We start from the raw sequence: 18,843 nt of genomic DNA on the forward strand, positions 1-18,843 counted from the left end.
CAGATGGTTCACAACTTACTCATCCCCTCTGCTGCTGACCAGTGTGTGGCTGTTAGGAATAAGGCAGATGTGAGAATTCTCATGCCCTTCTTTCTGTAGGCATAGCTTTTCACTGCTTTTGAGTGGACCTGGTTCATGTTTCTAAGCAACTGGCAGAGTTCTTCAGGGGGATTATAACATTTGATGGCCACAGTGACAATGTATGGAAGTTCCAGTTGCTCTGCACCCTTACCATCATCCGTCACTACTCTCTGTAATTTTAATGATATTACTGCATGGGAAGTGATAGTTCATTGCAGTTTGAAAATGGATCTACTTCATGGCTATAGATGTAGATAACATTTTTTATATGCTTTGCTGACCATTTGCATATCTACCTTTATAAAGGTTTTTTTTTTTTTTTTTTTTTTTTTTTTTTGCTGTCAGTGTTTGGTTTTTGAGACAGAATGTTGCTGTGTAGCCAAGGCTGGCCTTACACGCAAAATCATCCACCTCAAACCAAGTGCTGGGATTACAGAAGTATGACCACCACATCCAGATGACAGATTGTCATCTGATTATATATTTGTAAGTCTTCTTAAGATGTTTGAATATAAATTCTTCATGAGATAATGTACTAAAATAGTCAAAACTATAATTTCAGGTCTGATCCTTGCCTGGAAATATAGTAAACCAGAGTAAAACTAAAACCATGGCACAGAAGGAGGGGCCGGGCCTGCCTTTTATTCCAGCTTTAGCTTTTGCTTTGTTTCTATACAATTGACCCTACAAAGAACATTCCAGATGGGTCCTAAGGCCAGGAATCTCTGCACAAGCTGGTGGTGGGGTCAGGAGACAGCCTCAGGTTGGAGGAAGCAGCTCAAAGGTTGGGCCCTGTGGGACTAAAGCAAAGGTGAAGTCTGTCTAGTCACCCGTGTTCAGATTTGCTCTCTGCCTCCTCTCCTCCCCCCTCCGCTCTTGCCTATTGACAAAGGTAGGCTGAAGCTGACGTCTTCCAGAAGAAGGAGATCTGGAGAGCCTGCCTTTGAACATCTGACTCCTGAGGCTCTCGCCCTGCCCCACTGCTCTTCAGCTGGCAGCTGATTCTTTCCTTTTCCTAGCTTCCTGAGACACAGTCAGCCAGAGCCCCCAGTGAGTCTTCCCTGCACACATTCAACATTTCCTGGGGGTGAAATTAGTGTCTTTCCTGAGTATTTTATGTCCTCAAGGAACATCCTTTCATTGGGTTCCTTTTCACTTTTTCTAGGGCCCAAGGTTGGCATCCAACAGGGGCTTATTTTGTTCTTTTGCATCTAACTTGCACCTTACCTTACTGCTAATGAGCAAAGCTGGCTTTCCCACGGTACCTTTTTTTCCTCTGTGGAGAATCAGCTGGTTTACTGATGATCCTGAGCGTGAGTTCAGCCCCACCATCACCTGGGTACCACAGTTCTGAAACATCTTTGTCAGACTCCCAGTCTGCTTAAGTCCTGATCACTCTTCAGAATACACCCTCCACCTCAAGAGCTTGACAATCTGCCAGGCCCAGAGGCTCATCCCAAAACATAGGTGGGGAATGGAGGTGGGAGCGGAGGTGCACCTGCTCCCACAGAGACAAGACTGTGAGATGTAGAGCCTGCACTGGAAAGGAACTTGGTGATTTAACTGTATTTGGAGAGGATTTGGTCAAGCTTGACGTAGAGCCTGACCCAAACGGAAAAGAGACAGAAGGTTCCCAGGTGCACTCAGCTTTCAGATAGCCTATTTGTTTCTTTTCTTCCACTCAATTAGCTCCTTAAAAACTCCCAGACTGCTCAGGGACCCCCAGTGGCTCTGGGGCCTGTCTTCCTCACTCTCTTGATTCAGAGTTTTAGAATATGATGACTAAATCCAGTGTGGGGCTGAAGAATGAGGTCTTTCTCAAGGGACCCGAAGAATTATGACCTCTTTGAGAGATATTTTGGAAAGAATATTGCTTTAACAATGATCTGTTCTAGAGATACCAAGGAGGGAATTAGATAAATAGCTAAAACTTCATTTTTTTTTAAGAGAAGATAAAAAGTGAGAAAAGAAGCCCAAGACTTTGTGACCAAAATAGATTCACCAAAATCAATATTGTGCTGCTAAGCAACTGGTGGACAGAAGTTGTAGTCATCTTGGGCTCTGTTCCCAGATGGCTCCTCCCATTCCTGGTCTTCCCAGGTATTTAGGTTTGGAGAACTTGTCAGCCTTCTTCCTCAAGTATTTTATTCTGTACCTGTCTAAATAAAAATTTATCTTCCTCTTTTTTTCTCCTTCCTTTCTTTACTCCTTTTCTTTAAAAAAGAAAATCGGGGTTGGGGATTTAGCTCAGTGGTAGAGCGCTCGCCTAGCAAACACAAGGCCCTGGGTTTGATCCCCAGCTCAAAAAAATCAATCAATCAATCAATCAATCAATCAATAATCAATCATATATCCATGTGGTGGTTTGAGTGAGAATAGCCCCCACAGGTCCACATATTGAATGCTTGCTTCTCAGTTTGTGGGACTGTTTGGGAAGGGTTGGGAGGTGTGGCCTCAATGAAGGAGGTGTGGCACTGGGGGGTGAGCTTTGAGGCCAGGCCATTCTCAGTTCTCTCCCTCTGTCTTCTGCTTGTGAATCAGGATACAAGTTCTCAGCTACTGCTCTAGTGCCAAAGCCTGCCTCCCTGCCTGCCACTGTGCTCCCCACTCTGATGGTCATGGACTCATCCTCTGAAGCTATATTACTCTTTCTTTTACAAGTTGCCTTGGTCATGGTGTCTTAGCACAGCAACAGAAAAGTAACTAAGAAAATCAGGGTTTTGTTTTGTTGTTTTGTTTCTAACTTGACCTTTTAAAGTCAATATGATCTTTGGGTCAATAAATTGCAGCCTTGTGTAAATACTAGGCCGGATTTGCCACTGTAAAACGGTACACTTATCTTTTTAAAGTAGGGTATTTTGTAGGCCAATGGAAAATACTTAAGTTTTCAATTTTCACATTTTTAAAGAAGTGTCAAGTCTTTCTCCCAAGGTATTCTTCCACATATATTGGTCACTCATACTGTTCCTGGCAGAGCTTGAGGGCTGGACATTCTTTTATCCTGGGCAAGCCACATTCTTAGCTGTACAGTTTGTGTCTGTCCTGTATTACTGCCTTCTTTACCAGGACACAAAGGCACACAGCATTGAACCTTGATGAGATTATCTGAGCTCCAGACCTGCCCATTCTAGAAGGACCTGAAAGCATCCATCAGGGATTTCTGATAATCTACTGAAAACGGTGGCTTTCCAGAAGCTGTATGCATGAGTGAATACTAATGAGATTAAAAATTTTTACTTTTATTTATTCTTTTAAAGTAAGATGTTAGGGGAACCTCCCAATGATTCTGATATGAGCTTAACAAAAACTTTAGAAGAAACTATTAAATAAATGTTTTGAAGGAGGCAGACTTACTTTGCTGTATTCATTATATGACTCCTTCTCAAAAGTATGCTTAGAATCAGCTACTAAGAAGAAAAATTGAAAAGAGTTCCTCAAATAGATATTATTAGTTTTTTTTGAGTAGTCAATATTCAATTCTTTGTAGTCTCACAGTGTAACAAAGTAAGAAATGATGAGGCTGGACAAGGCAATGAGCTGCTTAGATGGTCATGGCCCACTGTGGCTGTGGATGCTTACAGCTATGTCCCTGGAATGGAGTGCCCACTGAACACCCTCAAGTCCTGATGACTGAGGCTAACGTTTCAAACATCTACAACCTTGACAGTGGGACCCAAATTAAAGTCTATCTATTTTTAGACGTTGTAGGACTCTTCAAACAAGAAAGAAAAGCAAAGAAAGAAAAGAAAGGGAAAGAATGGGAGGGAAGCTGTCATTTGAGTTAGAAAAAAAAGGCCTGTATATTAAAAGCACGTACCTCAAGGGAGGGAAGTAGCAACACAAAGCTAGATAAGTCAGGGCACCAAGTCATTGCAAAGCCCCTGACTTCCATGATGTACTGGGAGATGCCAGTTTTAGACAGGAGACATACCCATTACGGGCAAGTGAACAGGGCATGGCTAGTTAGAGGCCCTTTATCAGAGGGCAGTGAAGAGCAGTGACACCCAGAGGCCGGGCCTTTCTAGAATGGACTTTGAATGTGCCTCACACGGAAGAGAAATCTATGGGTTTTCAGACACAGGAGAGACCTGGGATGGGCATATTCAAATACTTTTCAGGAATTTGAAATGATCAGCTTTTTTTTTTGTCTTTCTTTTTTTCCATTTTCTAGCTTTCTCAGGAGACAGTGAAGGACAAAAGTAAAAGCGATCAGAGATTTTGATTCCATACACTAATGAAATCCTGTTTGTCTTCCTTCTCCACAACCCTTTTTCTTTTTTCTTTTTGGCTCTGGAGATATTCTAGCTCAGATTGGAAGACATCCTCCAGGATTGCCAAATTCTGGCCACTACCCAGCCTTCTCATTGGGTGTAATCTCATGAAAAGAAACTCTCTGGTTGCAGCCCAGCTGGGTCAGGTGTTGCCTATTCTGTGACCACCCCTCACCCTGGGCCTCCTTGTCATAGAAACAGCATGATCTGCCCACGTGTCTCTCCCAACCCGCCCCCATGTTCCAGTAAATGTTCACTGAGCTGAGTTTATACACAGGAGAACAGCCAAGAGAGCGACCACTCTCTAACCTAAGACACTGACATCTACATGTACAGCCAGCCGAGCAGTCAAGGTTACCAGTAAGGTACAACCAGCTTCCCCTTCTCCGGGAAGCAGCTTCCTCTGGTAATGAAAAGCCTTCCCAGGTTCTGCCTGGTCCCCACTCATCCTCATACAAACCTGGTAAGTTAGAGTCGACTGTTCTGGTCCTTACTAGGGTTAACATTTCACATAACTTTCCAAGTGCATTAAGCAAATTTTGCAATTATAGACTGAGAGGTATTTTTAAAGACTCTATATCTGTGGTCCGTACTTTCATAAATTTACATATTCAGAGTCTATTCTCTTGGCCTCGTTTTGAGTGCTCTACCAGTGTGTGCATGCTTGCCTCAAGGAACGCCACCCAGGTTAGTCTGATTAGAGGACAAGTCTCCCTCTATAAATATGCATCTATACACATTATCTGCACACATATTTTATCAGGCCAGTGAGAACTCTGTGACATTTCCCTGGAGCCTCACTAGCAGATTGGTGTGCATCTCGCTCTGATCATGAGGCAGATGGCTTTGTGTGGAACAGAGCAGGAGAGCGCTCCTTGGAGAAAGCAGCAGCTGCAGTCAACCCCGAGAGGCTGCCCTGGGTCAACTGTTCATTGTTGTCAGTGTACTTCAAGTTATTGCTCTTTTCATGTCCCCATTAAATGGATTTATTGATTGTTTAGTTTACACTAAACCAGCCCTGCATGAAGACACATGGCTTAGCAGATTTCCTGCAAAGAAAATACTGTTGGAGATAATCCAAATTATGAAAGCAAAAGAGCTCTGAACTTTTAGTCAGCTACATTATGGGCTAAAGAAACAATGCAATCAACTCATATCTGTTAAACAAGCAAAAAAAAAAATAATTGGAAACTATCAGAAGACTATTTGAAATCTCAAATCACAGTACTTCATGAAAAAGTTAAGTGTCATCCAAATGTACTATGGAATTTTGGGATTACTAGCCAATTACAGAACATTTTTATAATTAAGAACTAGTGTGTGTGTGTGTGTGTGTGTGTGTGTGTGTGTGTGTGTGTGTGTAAGGGGCTATACCTTCAAAAATATTTTATTGAAATTGTGAATGATCAAAAAAATTGAGACCACTGGTTCATTCCTACTTCTAAACATATGTATTTCTGATTATTCTAGTTGTAGAAAACTTAGAAATGCAAGAAAACATCTAAGATAAAATAATTACCCAAGTCCTTGCCACCATGAAATATACATTATTAGTCCTTGTCTTCGGCTCTCTTCTGTCATGATGAATTCATATGAATGCCTTTCACAGAGGGAGGCAGAGCCTATCGGACTTAGGACATCATGCTGCACTCTGGGCCTCTGCCTACCATCCAAGACAAGAAGCCCAGGAAGGCATGTTAGGAATGCAGCCACATCCTGGTACTGAGCCTAGCAAATCTGGGATTAATTTTGCTTCCAAGGTGTGATCTCATTCCAGGTGATAATGTGAAAGCCACACATGCCATCATTACTGAGCAGAAAGAGACAGGGCAGTGAGTTGTGCTTTCTTAATGTTTAAGTTAATTAGCACATCTCAGCCATCAGTGATACGGCTGAGGAACCATCCTTAGATCTCCTAGATGGCAGGGTAGTGGGCCTGTTCCATTTCCAGGAATCCCTAGAAACTTGGACTGTGTCCACCAAATGCTTTTCTTTAGGAACAAAACCAGAGCTGCACTGTCCTGGCTCATGTCAGCTCTGACGTGGCTCTTTTCACAGAAACCACCCTCAGTTTCACACTCTGAAGTTTCTCTAGGAGTGTGTTCTTCATCCCCACATTGAGGCACAGTTGGCATTTGAAACAATCTCATCACCCTTAAAAATAACTTCTGACAACCTGACTTGAGGCAGAACTTCCCATAGGTCTGGCAGGATTTCCATTTCTATCTAGGATTAGAGGAAGCACCACCCTCCAGCTTTCTACCTCCTCCTGGGTAGCGACAAGACCCTTTGAAACCTGACATCATATTCCATATCAACAGATGCAAAACCAAAGCACTATTCTTATCTCCTTCATTTTATCAGTCCCTCACACTATTTTACCACTGCATATCAAGCATTCCAAGGTACTATTTGGTACTAGGAGAGGGGATCTTGTATGTAGAATAGCCAAAGAATACAGATTCCGTAAATTAAATAAAAACTCCTCTACCAACATTTAAGTAGATCCTAACTTTAATGTGGTTCTTTAAAGGGCCATTCTCTGCATATGCTTTGGATTGTCTTTCTTCCTGGAGCTCCAGACTTCATGGCTGCCATGGGACTTCCCCTAGAGCCTGGCCTGTGTGCATCAGCTATGGCGGCTGCCTAACTAAAACCTCCATTCACGGAACCGTGGAGCTCGGTGACTCTCCTTTAAGTATCCTACATCCAACTGTGCAGTCTTTTAGGAACCAAGCAAGTATGTAATGAATGGTGACACAAGCTATCCAGTGAAGTGATCTACAGACAGGCAGTGAGCAGAAGGGCCCTGCTTAGCAGTCAGGAGGAAGAAAATTGATACTGGTGGAATGCAAATTCTGTGAGTTCTGAAGCTGAGTCTAATACATGATCCCTCTGATTTCTTCATGCTACCCCTCTGCTATCACAGCAGTGTCCTGGCCTTAGCCAGGAAATGTTTACCTTGGTACACTCATCATGCCCCCTCTCCTCCCTTTCCAAGTCTTCTCTCCCGCTTCCCCATACCTCAATGGTGTACTGCTCAAAGATGCGCAGCTGCAGGAAGATATCCAGCTTGATCTTCCGCTCATGGAACAACTCTTCCATCTGCACCTGAGCATCGTCCAGCTGCTGTAGGACAGATTCGATATGGCTGATGGAGCTAGTGTGCGGCGTCTTGTTGTTGGAGACAGCCGAGTCCCTGTGGCAGAGCAGGGAAGAAGAGAGGGAGGGGGCTTGCTATGTTAAAAGTGATGGAGGAGCAGAGTGCTTTTCCTCACCTGGGCAAAGGGGATGCAAATCAGGTTAGTTCTTTAACCAACTATCAAACTACCGCTGTGACCTGACTCCATCTTCTTAGTAGGAGAACCAGAGATGAATGAATTCACCCTTGATGCTATTCATACTTTTATTTCCAAGACTTGCTGCTCTCCTATCCTCCAAGGGATAGGAGGAAATAGGCCAAGAGGACAGGTCATAAAATATCAGAGAAATAGATTGGTTCCATACACATGTGTAGACTAAGAAACAGCTTTAATACACACACACACACACACACACACACACACACACACACACACACACACACACCAGAACACATAAAGGTAGACAAAGGAATTTGAAAAGCAAAACCCAAAACCTTTCTATTTCTACCTTACAGGACCATTGAAATAAAATGACGTCATGGATACCGAAATTATCCGCCTACTTAACAATGCTGTGCTTACACCGTGGGCTGGTGTTCTGAAACAGACTTCAAGCTATAGTTAGGAAAGCATAGGATCTGGAGTCTGGAAACATGGTTTAGGTTCCTGCTCTGACATATCTAGGCTGGTGGCCCTGGGAAATCATCAACCTGAGCCCCAGCTACCTCTTTTGTCAAATGGACTTCATCTCTCCCTCCTCACCCCACATTTTCACTGTGAAGTAGGCAGCTATGTGAACTGTGGCCAGGAACATGCTAGGAGTCGTGATTAACCTTGAAAGGGCACAAGGAAGTGTCAAGGGTTTCCTAGGGCATAGCTAGCCTGGGAGGTAAGGCTAGATCACATGGGCTGGGACACTAGACAAGTGTTTCCGAGAGGATGGATTTTGATTTGGCAGAAGGGAGGGGACTGTTCCCTGAGCAGTCCCTATAAAAGAAGTAGGGATAAGAAACACATTGAAGCATGGGACCAAGTTACAAAGAGACGGACTTGTTTAGGGAAATGAATTTGGAGGTGGCGAGACCACCAAAGAGATTCTTATAGGAAAGCTATGGAGCTTACGGAACTTAAATTCTGTAGAACCTGGAAGAAGCCATTGCTTTAAAATGTGAAATAAACCTGTGTACTGGTTACCTTTGGACACCTTGGTTTCTTATGTAACTTAGGAGGTCAATGGGTGAAGGAGAAAGCCTCCAAGTAAAATTCTCTCCTTAGGTCCTGAAGGCCAGGTACTTTGAGCTTGGGCTTGTCTCAGAAGCGACAGGACCTGAGCATGCATTATCTGTTCCTGAAGATAATAAGGGCTTTTATAATGTCTTTTTGTGCCACTCAGAGAGCTCCTAGCCCTACCTCCTGCTCTTGGTGCACGAGAGCAGGAAATGGGCACAGTTTCTGTCTCCACTATTATATAACCGCTCCAGTCGTAAAAAGAACTCAAGGCGTGGTTAATAATGTTCATTATGTGTTTGCTGAATGTTTTGCTATTGGGAGGATCCGGTTGTTCTCTCAGACCACTCCCCCCTCATACGGCGTCCTGAAGAAAGATAATGATTTCTAACTTGCTGTACAGCAATTGTTCAGTGTCATACTAGGCATCACAGAGATGATCTGCAACTGTCAGAAACACCGAAGACACAGAGAAGGCGTGTTACCAAGATACAATGACAGACCTTGCCTGTGTCCTTTAAGCTCCACTCACTTCCTACTCTTTGAAAGTCTCTGATGTCAGGGAGGGAAGTACAGGATAAAGTCAGGCCAGGGAACAGATGGATGTTATTAGGCTAGGCTAGAGTCAGGCCAGGGGGACAAATGTGGATGTCACTGGTGGTCTTGGACATGTACATATGGTAATTGCTAGAAATCCATCAACTTAAACATCGTGGAGCTGTCACCACTCACATCGTGGCCTCTACCACCCCCGAGCAGCCCTAAGCCCTTGGGCACTGAGCAAGACTAGCAGTTGTGAGGAGCATGTGGTTTCTGCAGGCCCAGCCAGCCAGCTTGTAGTAAGCATTTCAAAGGGAAGACAAAACCATCCCAAAATCCTACTGCTGACAGAGTCTCGAGTACATGCCTTGATTATACAAACAAGGCAGCTGAGGCTCAGCAAGCTCAGTGGCTGCCCACCAGTTAGACTTTTTCGTTAGAAGCCACTGCAGCAGAGTTTTCTAGGTAGGCAGACAAAACTGCCATGCATTATATATTCATGATGATGGATTAGGGGAAAAGGCAAACAGGCTGTCTTGTTAGTACGCAATACAAAAATTTAGTACATCTCATGTGCATGTTTAGAATAGAAATGATTAATTTCCAAAAGGAAAAAAAAAACATGCCAGGGCCTCCTAAAGGTAATTTTTCATTGTTTATTTAATTGGACAATTGGTATGGGGGGAAAGCTTTCTCCAGTTGAAGTAATACCCTCAGGCCCCAGGGCTGGCCTGGGACTTGTTGATGAGATTATTTCTGTCTATAGCTGGCAGAGGTCCCAGCACTTGGTGATTTGGGGGCAGGAACAAGTCCCCGAGGCCAGGCATCATTAGCACCATCAAATCCTACTTATGCAGCACCTGTGCATGGGGTTGTTGCTGAGGGCTCGCCTAAGGCTTAGTGACACTTTATCTGAGGAGTCAGTGCCCTTGACAGGGACAGGAACGAGACATTGATGCCAACAGAAAACAAACAACGATGTGGGCAATTCTAAACATGCACACATCTCACAACAGGGTTTTCCTGTTTCATTCATTCATATGTGCTAAAGCTGACAATGGAGGAGTTTCATTATCTAGACAGTAAGGGACTGTGGAAAGGTCATAGTGGGTAACCTTCCTTGCATCCTCAGGGGCCCAAGCAAAGCAATGGGTCTACAGAATTCTGAGTTCAGCCCAGATCAAAGGCTGGATGTGAGGAGCAGAGGAAGGCCCGAGTAGATGTGTGTTGTTGGCCGTATCAAGGCCTCTCCCCACCCTACAAGGTGAGGCTCAAAGGGATGGCATCCTCTGGTCTCTGTGGATAGTGAAAATATATGCAGAAAATGCCCACTGTCAATTTCTCCACTTGGATATTGATGGCCTGAGGGCTGCTCCTCTACAGTGGCTGCTCCTACTGAGATTAGCTAAACTTGCCTCTTTGATTCAGCTGGACACCATAAACCCTGCCTCCTTGTTCAGCTGTCTGGAAGAACTGCCCTTCTATGTCCGACCACCATGGCTGCTGCTGAGACGTCTCCATCAGAGAGCCCAGTTCACTTGATCCCAGCTTTACAGTTGTTTGTGGAGTTTTCTTTTCTTCTTTTCTTCCTTCCCCCACGGCCCCAGTGTGCTCTATCTCTGGAGCTGTGCTGGCTGCCGCAGCTGGCTAACATTATATTTAATACTGTCTATCTGCATGGCCAAATATGTCATTATTCTTAATGAAAATGTCCTTTTTTTTTTTTTAGTGATTGCAGAATACTATCCTGAATGATAAATAATGCACTGACGCATTGGCCCTTTCCTCGAATGCTTTGGTCTAAACTCAAGCTGGATGTGGTACAGGCATTTGTATGTCTCACAGACAAAGCAATGGAAACTCACACAAGACCACAAAGCAGGCTGGGGTTGAGTCAAGACAGGGATAGGACTTATCTTGTATCTAGCCCAAGGCATTTCCCACTGGAAATCACTGCCCATGCTGACCTGGCCTCGGTGGGCTCCCCCAGGGAGGGAGGCGCTGACCTGAGCTGCTGTATAAGGTCTTCGCCTTCCTTGATGACATTGAGAGTGGCATCCAGGGTAGCAGTCTGCTGCTGCTGGAACTGCTTGATCAGTTCCTGGACCGCATCCACGGAGTCTGCACAGACATCCTCCAGCATCTCCTTCTGCAGGTCTTCCATCCATGTCCACAACTGTGGGAGAGAGAGCAGAGACTCTACTCAGGGCTGGAGAGAGAGGCCAGCACTGGGGCAAGGGCCCCAAAACCCAGAGAGGAGTCACATCCTAGACCAGAAGTCACTGTCATCACAGGCACAGCCACAGGCTGGTGCACGTTTCCACACTGATATTCACTGCCCTTCTTTGAGAGGTTCCCTCCATGAGTGTTGACCCTGCCTAAGGATGGGAAAACTAATATTTCAGTGAATCCCACAGGCCTCCTTGAGAAAAATCGATGACTCATCTTTGAGGGACCAGGATGAACAGGAGACTGGAGTAGACAAATATTTTATCTTTTGGAAACGAGAGAGTGAATGAATGGCTCTGGACACTTCTTCCAGATGGCTACAGATTGCTTCCTGGAAATTGATCATGATACTGCATAGAAATCGATCATATTGCAAATATGCAAAAAGATGCCCCCCAGTAAGAGACAGACAAGTGAAGATACAGTGTAGCCTCGGCCACACAAACTCCTTTGTTCTTTTTGACATTGCTTAGAAAGTTGATAGTAAAGGGGCAGCTTTTCCAGATTTCAGTGACAGCAGAAGACATTCCCATTTTATAGCCAAGACGGTGAAATGAAGCTAAGATGGCATTAGCTGCCAGACAACTTTAAAGAAGCTAAATCTGGGGTCTTGAATAGATGAGCACTGGAAGCAGTGAAGAATTGGATGAGTTACTGAAAACTTACTGAGTGCTCATTCAGCTAGTGAAGTGGACGTTTCAGCCATTTCTAGACCTCTGGATCTAACGGAGCGGTAGCATGGCACACTGCTTCCCACTTGACTACATGGCCCCTGCTCTTTGCATTCTTTCTCTGTAACACGAATGGTTATTAACTAAAACCACCAGACACAAAATGATGGGACTAATTGGAGACTCTCTAGAACTTTGGTAGGATAGAGTAAGTAGTTAAGAGCCCTCCAGTGATGAACTTAGCTAAGCCTTATACGTGTCACCAGTGAACCTGGGAACGGCTGGCCATAGCTGCTGTCTTTCACAAATATCAGGGCAGCCTAAGAAAAGCTGGAGGGAAGGGGATAGCCAAGGAAGAAAGACTGTGTGTGTGTGTGTGTGTGTGTGTGTGTGTGTGTGTGTGTGTGTGTGTGTGTGTGAGAGAGAGAGAGAGAGAGAGGAGAGAGAGAGAGAGAGAGAGAGAGAGAGAGAGAGAGAGAGAGACAGTGGCAGTAAGGTTCATGCATGAGTGGTTCTGGATTGTTTTACATTCTCACTTTCTCCTGCTGATTGGCTGTTCTGTTGTATGCGGTGACCTTTAGGGATGCTGAAAGAAGCATCCTCTCCACAGGCAAACTTCACCCCTTAATCACTTTGAAGAGATTGTTTTATCCTGCTTTTCTGGCACTAGCTTTTGTTTCTTAAATAAATACCATGCCAGTTTGGTAGCTGAAATGGAAGGTGAAGCTGTTTTGCTCTTGAGACCATCATCCTTTTGGAAGACTGGACTGATTTTGTTTGATTCTGGGAGAGGCAGGTCAACAAATGTGTGCGTATGTGTTTGTGATGTGTGAGTTTCTATGAGAAATGAAGGATACACATACACACACACACACACACACACACACACACACACACACACACATATTCCTGATTTCACAAGGAAAGACACAAAAAGAAGTGGATATTTAACAAAGCTGTCTAATTAAGAGCTGATATGATGACTCTGGTTGTGTTCTTTAACTTAACACTCACATTCTTATTACAAAATATCTACAGAAACACAACAAAGAAAGCGATTTCTGTCTGGACAGGCTTTGCAGACAGATGACCCTCACTGCAAGACCATTCTCAGGATTCGGGCTGGGATATTTCTCCCTTTCCCAGCTCTCTAGACCAGCAACCTGCCTACAGGCCGTGTGGTCTGGGGAAAAAGACATTCAAAGATTTGCATAACCTGTGCTGATCTCTGGGTATATAAGAGCCCAAGCATATTCCTGCCATCTCTCTTTATCATGTAGTCCTTCTCTTTAAGTGGCTATTAAAACTATGTGATTTGATATAGATGCAATAATCATGAAGTTCTCAAAATTAAATTAAATTAATAAAACAAAAGTTGTGATTTTGAGGGGTGTCATGCAGATGCAAAGTGCCTGCTAATAGGATTGTTCATGCTTGCATATTGAAAACAGAAATGCATATTAAAGATTTATTTTATAACTTATGTGCATGCCCATGTTTCTGTGTATGTGTATGTACATGCAGGTACCCATGGAGGCTAGAAAAAGTTGTCAGGTCTCTTAGAGCTGGAGCCACCCAATACGAGTGCTGAGAACCAAATTCAGGGTCTCTGAAAGAGCAACAAGCGCTCTTAACTGCTGAGACATCTCTCCAGTCTAGAAGAAGTTTGTAAGAATCAAGCACAACATCCTAAGCTTCCTGATATATCTATTGATAGCCTTTATTATATGTGATGAAAACTGTGGTCATGCTGGATGGTCATGTCATAACCTTTGGCCATGTGGGTTCTCAAATGGCCATGTAATACTTTACTACATTTTAGACACACTATGACTTGTTTAGCGAATCATTCAGTGTAAAACATTTACATAGACTCTAATTATTCAAGACTGAATAACATTGTAATGAAATGATCAAATGATTTTAACCATCAGACTCCTCTGGTTGAAAATAAGTCACACAGTAAGGCCAATAGGATTTAAAAAAAAGAAGAAGAAGAACCCTCTTTAATCTGAGGAAGAAATGAGATTGAATGTTATCTTGTTCATATCTTCTATTTCCTCTCTGATCCTAATTAGAGTAAACCTTTTGATGTGGGAAGCAGACAGAGGTAAAATTATGAACTTCAGTCCACAGAGAAATAGGGAATCTAGATGAAATCATTTATGAAGATGGATATTCAGTTCAGACAGAAATCTCCCATAAATGGAGCTTCCACTTCTTGAAAATAATATCCCATGATAACATTCTATTATAGGTCAGCACAAGGGCAAACCTTGAACAAACGATTGGAGGAAGAGTGGAAGGAAGGGAAAGAAGTAAAGAAGGAAGGCGCTGGCCATAACAAAGCAGAGGAAACCTGCAGCAGCATCAGTGCTACTCAGGGCCCAGAGCAAAGCTGAGCAGCTCTGCCTTCATTTACTACAATTCACCAAAGCCAGGGACAGAGGGGACAGCTGTGTCAGGCCAGGATCCTCTAAGAAATCTGTATACTAGTAGACCTGACTGTTAATTATATTCTAAACAAAAAGGCAGATGTTTGTGTTAGAGTCAAGCAGGAGTCAAGGGTGAATGGCCCCAGCACCAAGGAAGGGGCTTACTTGCAAGGTTTGTGAGGCGGCTAGTCTTGAGAGGTATCACACAACCTGGAGAATCAAACCCAGGAGCGCCTTCATCAGAACACTGACGCTCCCACCTATCCACCCACCATGCACTCTGCCTGCTCTTCAGGTCCCCAGGAAAGCGCCTGCTGGAGACTCAGGCTCTTCACCCCGCCACCTTTATTTTTTATTGTCCCGAGAGATGAAATCAAAGAACTGGAGTGAATGAAAATGTGTGTTGCAGAATGAGTCTCTCTCTCTTTCCCTCTCTCTCCCCTTTTTTTGTTTTTGGTAAGACCACTAGGTTCCTGTTGTCAAAGAACCCTAGCAAGTCTACATTTCTCAGCCATGATCTATCTTCTCGTCAAGTTCCTGTAAAGGAGGAGGAAGAGGAGGAGGAGGAGAAGGAGGAAGAGGAGGAGGAGGAGGAGGAGGAGGAGAAGGAAGAACAGAGGAGAGGTAGAGACTGGAGAGAAGGAGGCAGCTGCAGTCAGCAGTGAAGCCTGCAAGCATGTACAGGCTTGCACATTAACCCACAAATCTGAAATCCATAATGCTCTGAAGATGCCAAATCTCCCATGCTGTTATTTCAGATTTTGGTATCAGGTATACTGAACAGGATTTCAGAAGGCGCTTGAAACCTCAGCTGAACTATTGAGACTCTCTATAACCTTAGACAAGTTCCTTTCTTAACATTACTCATTTGAAATTATGGCTAATGAAACCTGTAAGATTATCACAAAGATTACACAAGGTGATGTGTTTGGCAAGTAGCAAATATTTAATTTAACAATAGCAGAGCCCAATACACACTTAAAATGTTTGTACTTACAAGGAGCCACACCTTAGATGAGGAAAATCACCTATACTACTTCAGGGCTACTTATTATTATTATTATTATTATTAATTATTATTATCAACATCTAGTGGGAAAGAGAAGAGTGAAACAAAACAGAAGGGAAGTTGGGGTTTACATTAGAACAATAACATACTTAGAGCACCAAGTCTGTTTAAATTAAGTCATAAAGAAGGGAACCTACAGCTGGGGACCTAAGAGACCTGAACAAGCTCATGTGGCGTTTTAAGAGAATATCTGGAACAGAATCCCGGTCTTTCAATTCCACTGAAGGAGGCTGGAGGTACAGCTAGACAGCTCTCCTAGGTACTAGGTTGCCCAGTGGGGAGTGGCACTACCATAGAAACTGGCTTGTCTACCGCCTGCCAACAGGCCACAACCCTACTCTGGAGGAGTGTGACTCCTGTTCATTCATACTCCATTGCTTTACCCACAGGCCCTTAAAGACAAGGGAATCCCCATGCCTTTGATTTCTGAGATTGTCATTAAGAGTCGAGTGAACCACAAGCAAGCTGACAGCCAGGCAGGAAGCCCCAGATTAGAGTTAATCCCCTTGCTTTACAGACACTCATCTGGAAGTGGCTGTGGGCCCTGTGGAGATAAAGCAGAGTCACCTTCAATGAGCTCACCAGGCCCTCATCTGCCCAGGGACTCTCAGTTTTGAAAACATTATCTTTGCATGTTTTTCTCTGATAGACACCGATCTACAGTGTCTCTGACAAACTGTCAGAAAAGCCCGTGGATTTGTGTCAGCCAGGCTTCTTAATGCACTCCCCAAACCAAAAATCAACTTAATTAAGTAGGGTTACTTCTTTTCCTGAGCAGCAATCAAACCTTAATTAATACCCTATTAAAATGAATTCCAAGGGGAACATAAACATGCATACACCAAGCGAGTTCCTCTGCCAAGGATGTTACCACATGAGATGCTAAATGGACCTCCTTCCTGCCCACTTACTCAACCTCAGAGTGCCCTTGTTAATCAGAAAGGGAACACAATCACAGGTTTGCCATCGCCTCCTCCTAGGGGACCTCTGTCCTGCCAAGCACTCTCCAGGACCCCCTCCTCCCCTCTCCTTTCTCCAAGTGATGAATGATTCTGTCTTCCATGTATCCAGAGGGTGTGAAGGGTGTCTCACTCCCGATTCCCTAACTGCCCATCATCTCTCTTCCAGACAAAGTAAACAAACACCAATTTTAATACCCACCTCCCTGCCCCTGAACCACAGACCCTATGGAGAAGACTCAGTGTTTTAAACAATCAGTAAAACAGAGCTGGTGAGCTGGCTCAGTGGGTGGGAGTGCTTGCTTCCTAGCCTAATGACCCCAGTTCGAGACCCAGGACCCATGTGGTGGTGGAAGGGAAAAAGCCAACTGGGACAGGTCCCCCCCCCCCCACTGCCATACTTATACAATGGCGCATACAGTATTCTACTCCCCCCCAAATAAATGTAATAACATTTTTTATCTTTAAAAAAAAATCTGTAATGTTAGAACAGAATACACTTACAAAGTCTAAATGGTCCTTGTAGCAAAGACACATGAATCAAAGTTCCATGACTGATTTCTGACAGGAAGAAGCGACCAAGAGAAACGGGTTGTGTGGCAGGGCATTTTTATGCTTAGAGTCCCTCTTTCGTCTACTATTTCTATACCAGAGATAGTTTAAGTCCCTAAAACGACCTGGTTCCATCACTCTTCCTTCTCTAGAAAGGATGGGAGGGGATTTGCTGTACTTGGTAGTGAGTGACCTATCCCGTAGCCCCTTAGGAGGCTGGGTAGACCTCAGTCCACTTTCCTTGTAAGTCCAACTAAGCCCCCGGGGCAGCACAGCCTCTCACCCCTTACCTCTTTGGTGTGTGTGTGGAAGGAGACTGACATGTCCAGGAGAAGCTTCCGCTGCTCCACCCTGCGCACGAAGTCTTGGATGCGCACCTCCAGGTGTCGGGCTGCCTTGTAGATCTCCTCCGGATCACATTCCCCAGTCTGAGCCAGCTGCTCCGCTGCTTCTAGGAGCTTGTCCGCATTGGTGTATGTGTTCTGCCAGCAACAACAGTTAGGCAAAGTCAACTTGCAGTCAGGGAACAGGCTTTGCGCCTTCTCACAGCCCACCCTGGGACTCCTAGAAGAGTGGGCACAGAGGGCGGAGGCGCTGAGCCGACAGCTCCCTGATCTGGCACCACTCAGAGTGCACGGAGCTGGCACCTCGCCTCCTAGCAGGCAAGAAGTGGGCTGCTACGCACAGCAGGCACTGCCTAGGAGCCTCGGCTGTTTCTGGGATGTCTCAGAGGTGCAGGGACCCCAGAGACAAGAAGGGAGGCCTGTGAGAACCTCCAAGGCCCCTCTCCTCCCAATCCCCCACCCTCACCCTCACAGAGCCCCTTCACTGTCCTCACATCTCAGGCTGCTTCTGCAAGAGTTGGAAATAGCACATCCACAAGGATGCTCTGTGCTTCTGTGTGAGAATCATGAACACACCAACTAGGAGGCTTGCTTTGCCTCCACCCCCAGCTCCCCATCACTATGGTGTTTATCTTTTGGAAAAGAACTAGCTCCTTGGAAGGAAGGGAAGCAGGCCACAAGCAGGGGGAGGGAATATAGATTAGTTCCTATGCCCCTGTGAAGGCTGGATGCTTGCTGCAGCTTAGCAAGGGAATCTGGTGGATTTGTTTATCATGAGCTACTGTGTTCCATGAACACATATGTGCCTCCGACTCTGTCTGTACACAGGGTGGTAATCTCAGGAGCATTTCAAAAGGCAACCCACTTGCAATTATTGTTCATCATGAAGGCAGCCAGCACTTTTAAAGTAGTTGTTACATTATGCATTATGAACTCTTAATACATCACATTCTGACATCCAACCTGTGACTCCAGCACACATATATTTACCCATATCCCTCAGGTCAGCACACTGCCCTATGGCCAGGAATTCATGCTGACTGCTGGCTATGTGGATCTAGACACGGAAGCCATCAGCAAATACAAGGTGAGTAGAGAGCAGAAAGAGGCTACAGCAATAACTGTATGGAACTGGTTTTGACTTCCCCGAGGATCTGAATGTTACAGGATGAATTATGGCCTAGAAACTAATGCCAAGCGTGACCCTCAGAAGGCTACTGACCCAGCTTCTTGGCTACTGAAAGCATGAAGCAGATAATTAGGAATTCCCAGAGAGGTCCCAAGGGATTCTTAAGAAATGCTGTTTGACAAGCAATTAATTG

At 44.6% G+C, this 18,843-nt stretch overlaps 1 protein-coding gene across 21 annotated transcripts in view; it reads right to left on the reverse strand.

Moving 5' to 3' along the window:
• The window catches only part of Kalrn (kalirin RhoGEF kinase), a 599,822-nt gene that overhangs the window by 272,936 nt on the left and 308,043 nt on the right, over nt 1–18,843 (reverse strand). For 17 of the 21 annotated variants that reach the window (XM_036203323.1, XM_036203328.1, XM_036203326.1 and 14 more), the window contains exons 11-13: nt 17,468–17,659; nt 11,230–11,438; nt 7,377–7,551 (exon numbers count right to left, since the gene is read on the reverse strand). In XM_036203323.1, coding sequence (XP_036059216.1) covers nt 7,377–7,551; nt 11,230–11,438; nt 17,468–17,659 — 576 coding nt within the window. The remainder of the gene's footprint in view (nt 1–7,376; nt 7,552–11,229; nt 11,439–17,467; nt 17,660–18,843) is intronic. The other 4 variants (XM_036203330.1, XM_036203329.1, XM_036203343.1 and 1 more) reach the window with 1 other exon arrangement.

The sequence above is a fragment of the Onychomys torridus genome, chromosome 12 (assembly GCF_903995425.1).
Source record: "Onychomys torridus chromosome 12, mOncTor1.1, whole genome shotgun sequence".
Taxonomy (NCBI): Eukaryota; Metazoa; Chordata; class Mammalia; order Rodentia; family Cricetidae; genus Onychomys; species Onychomys torridus.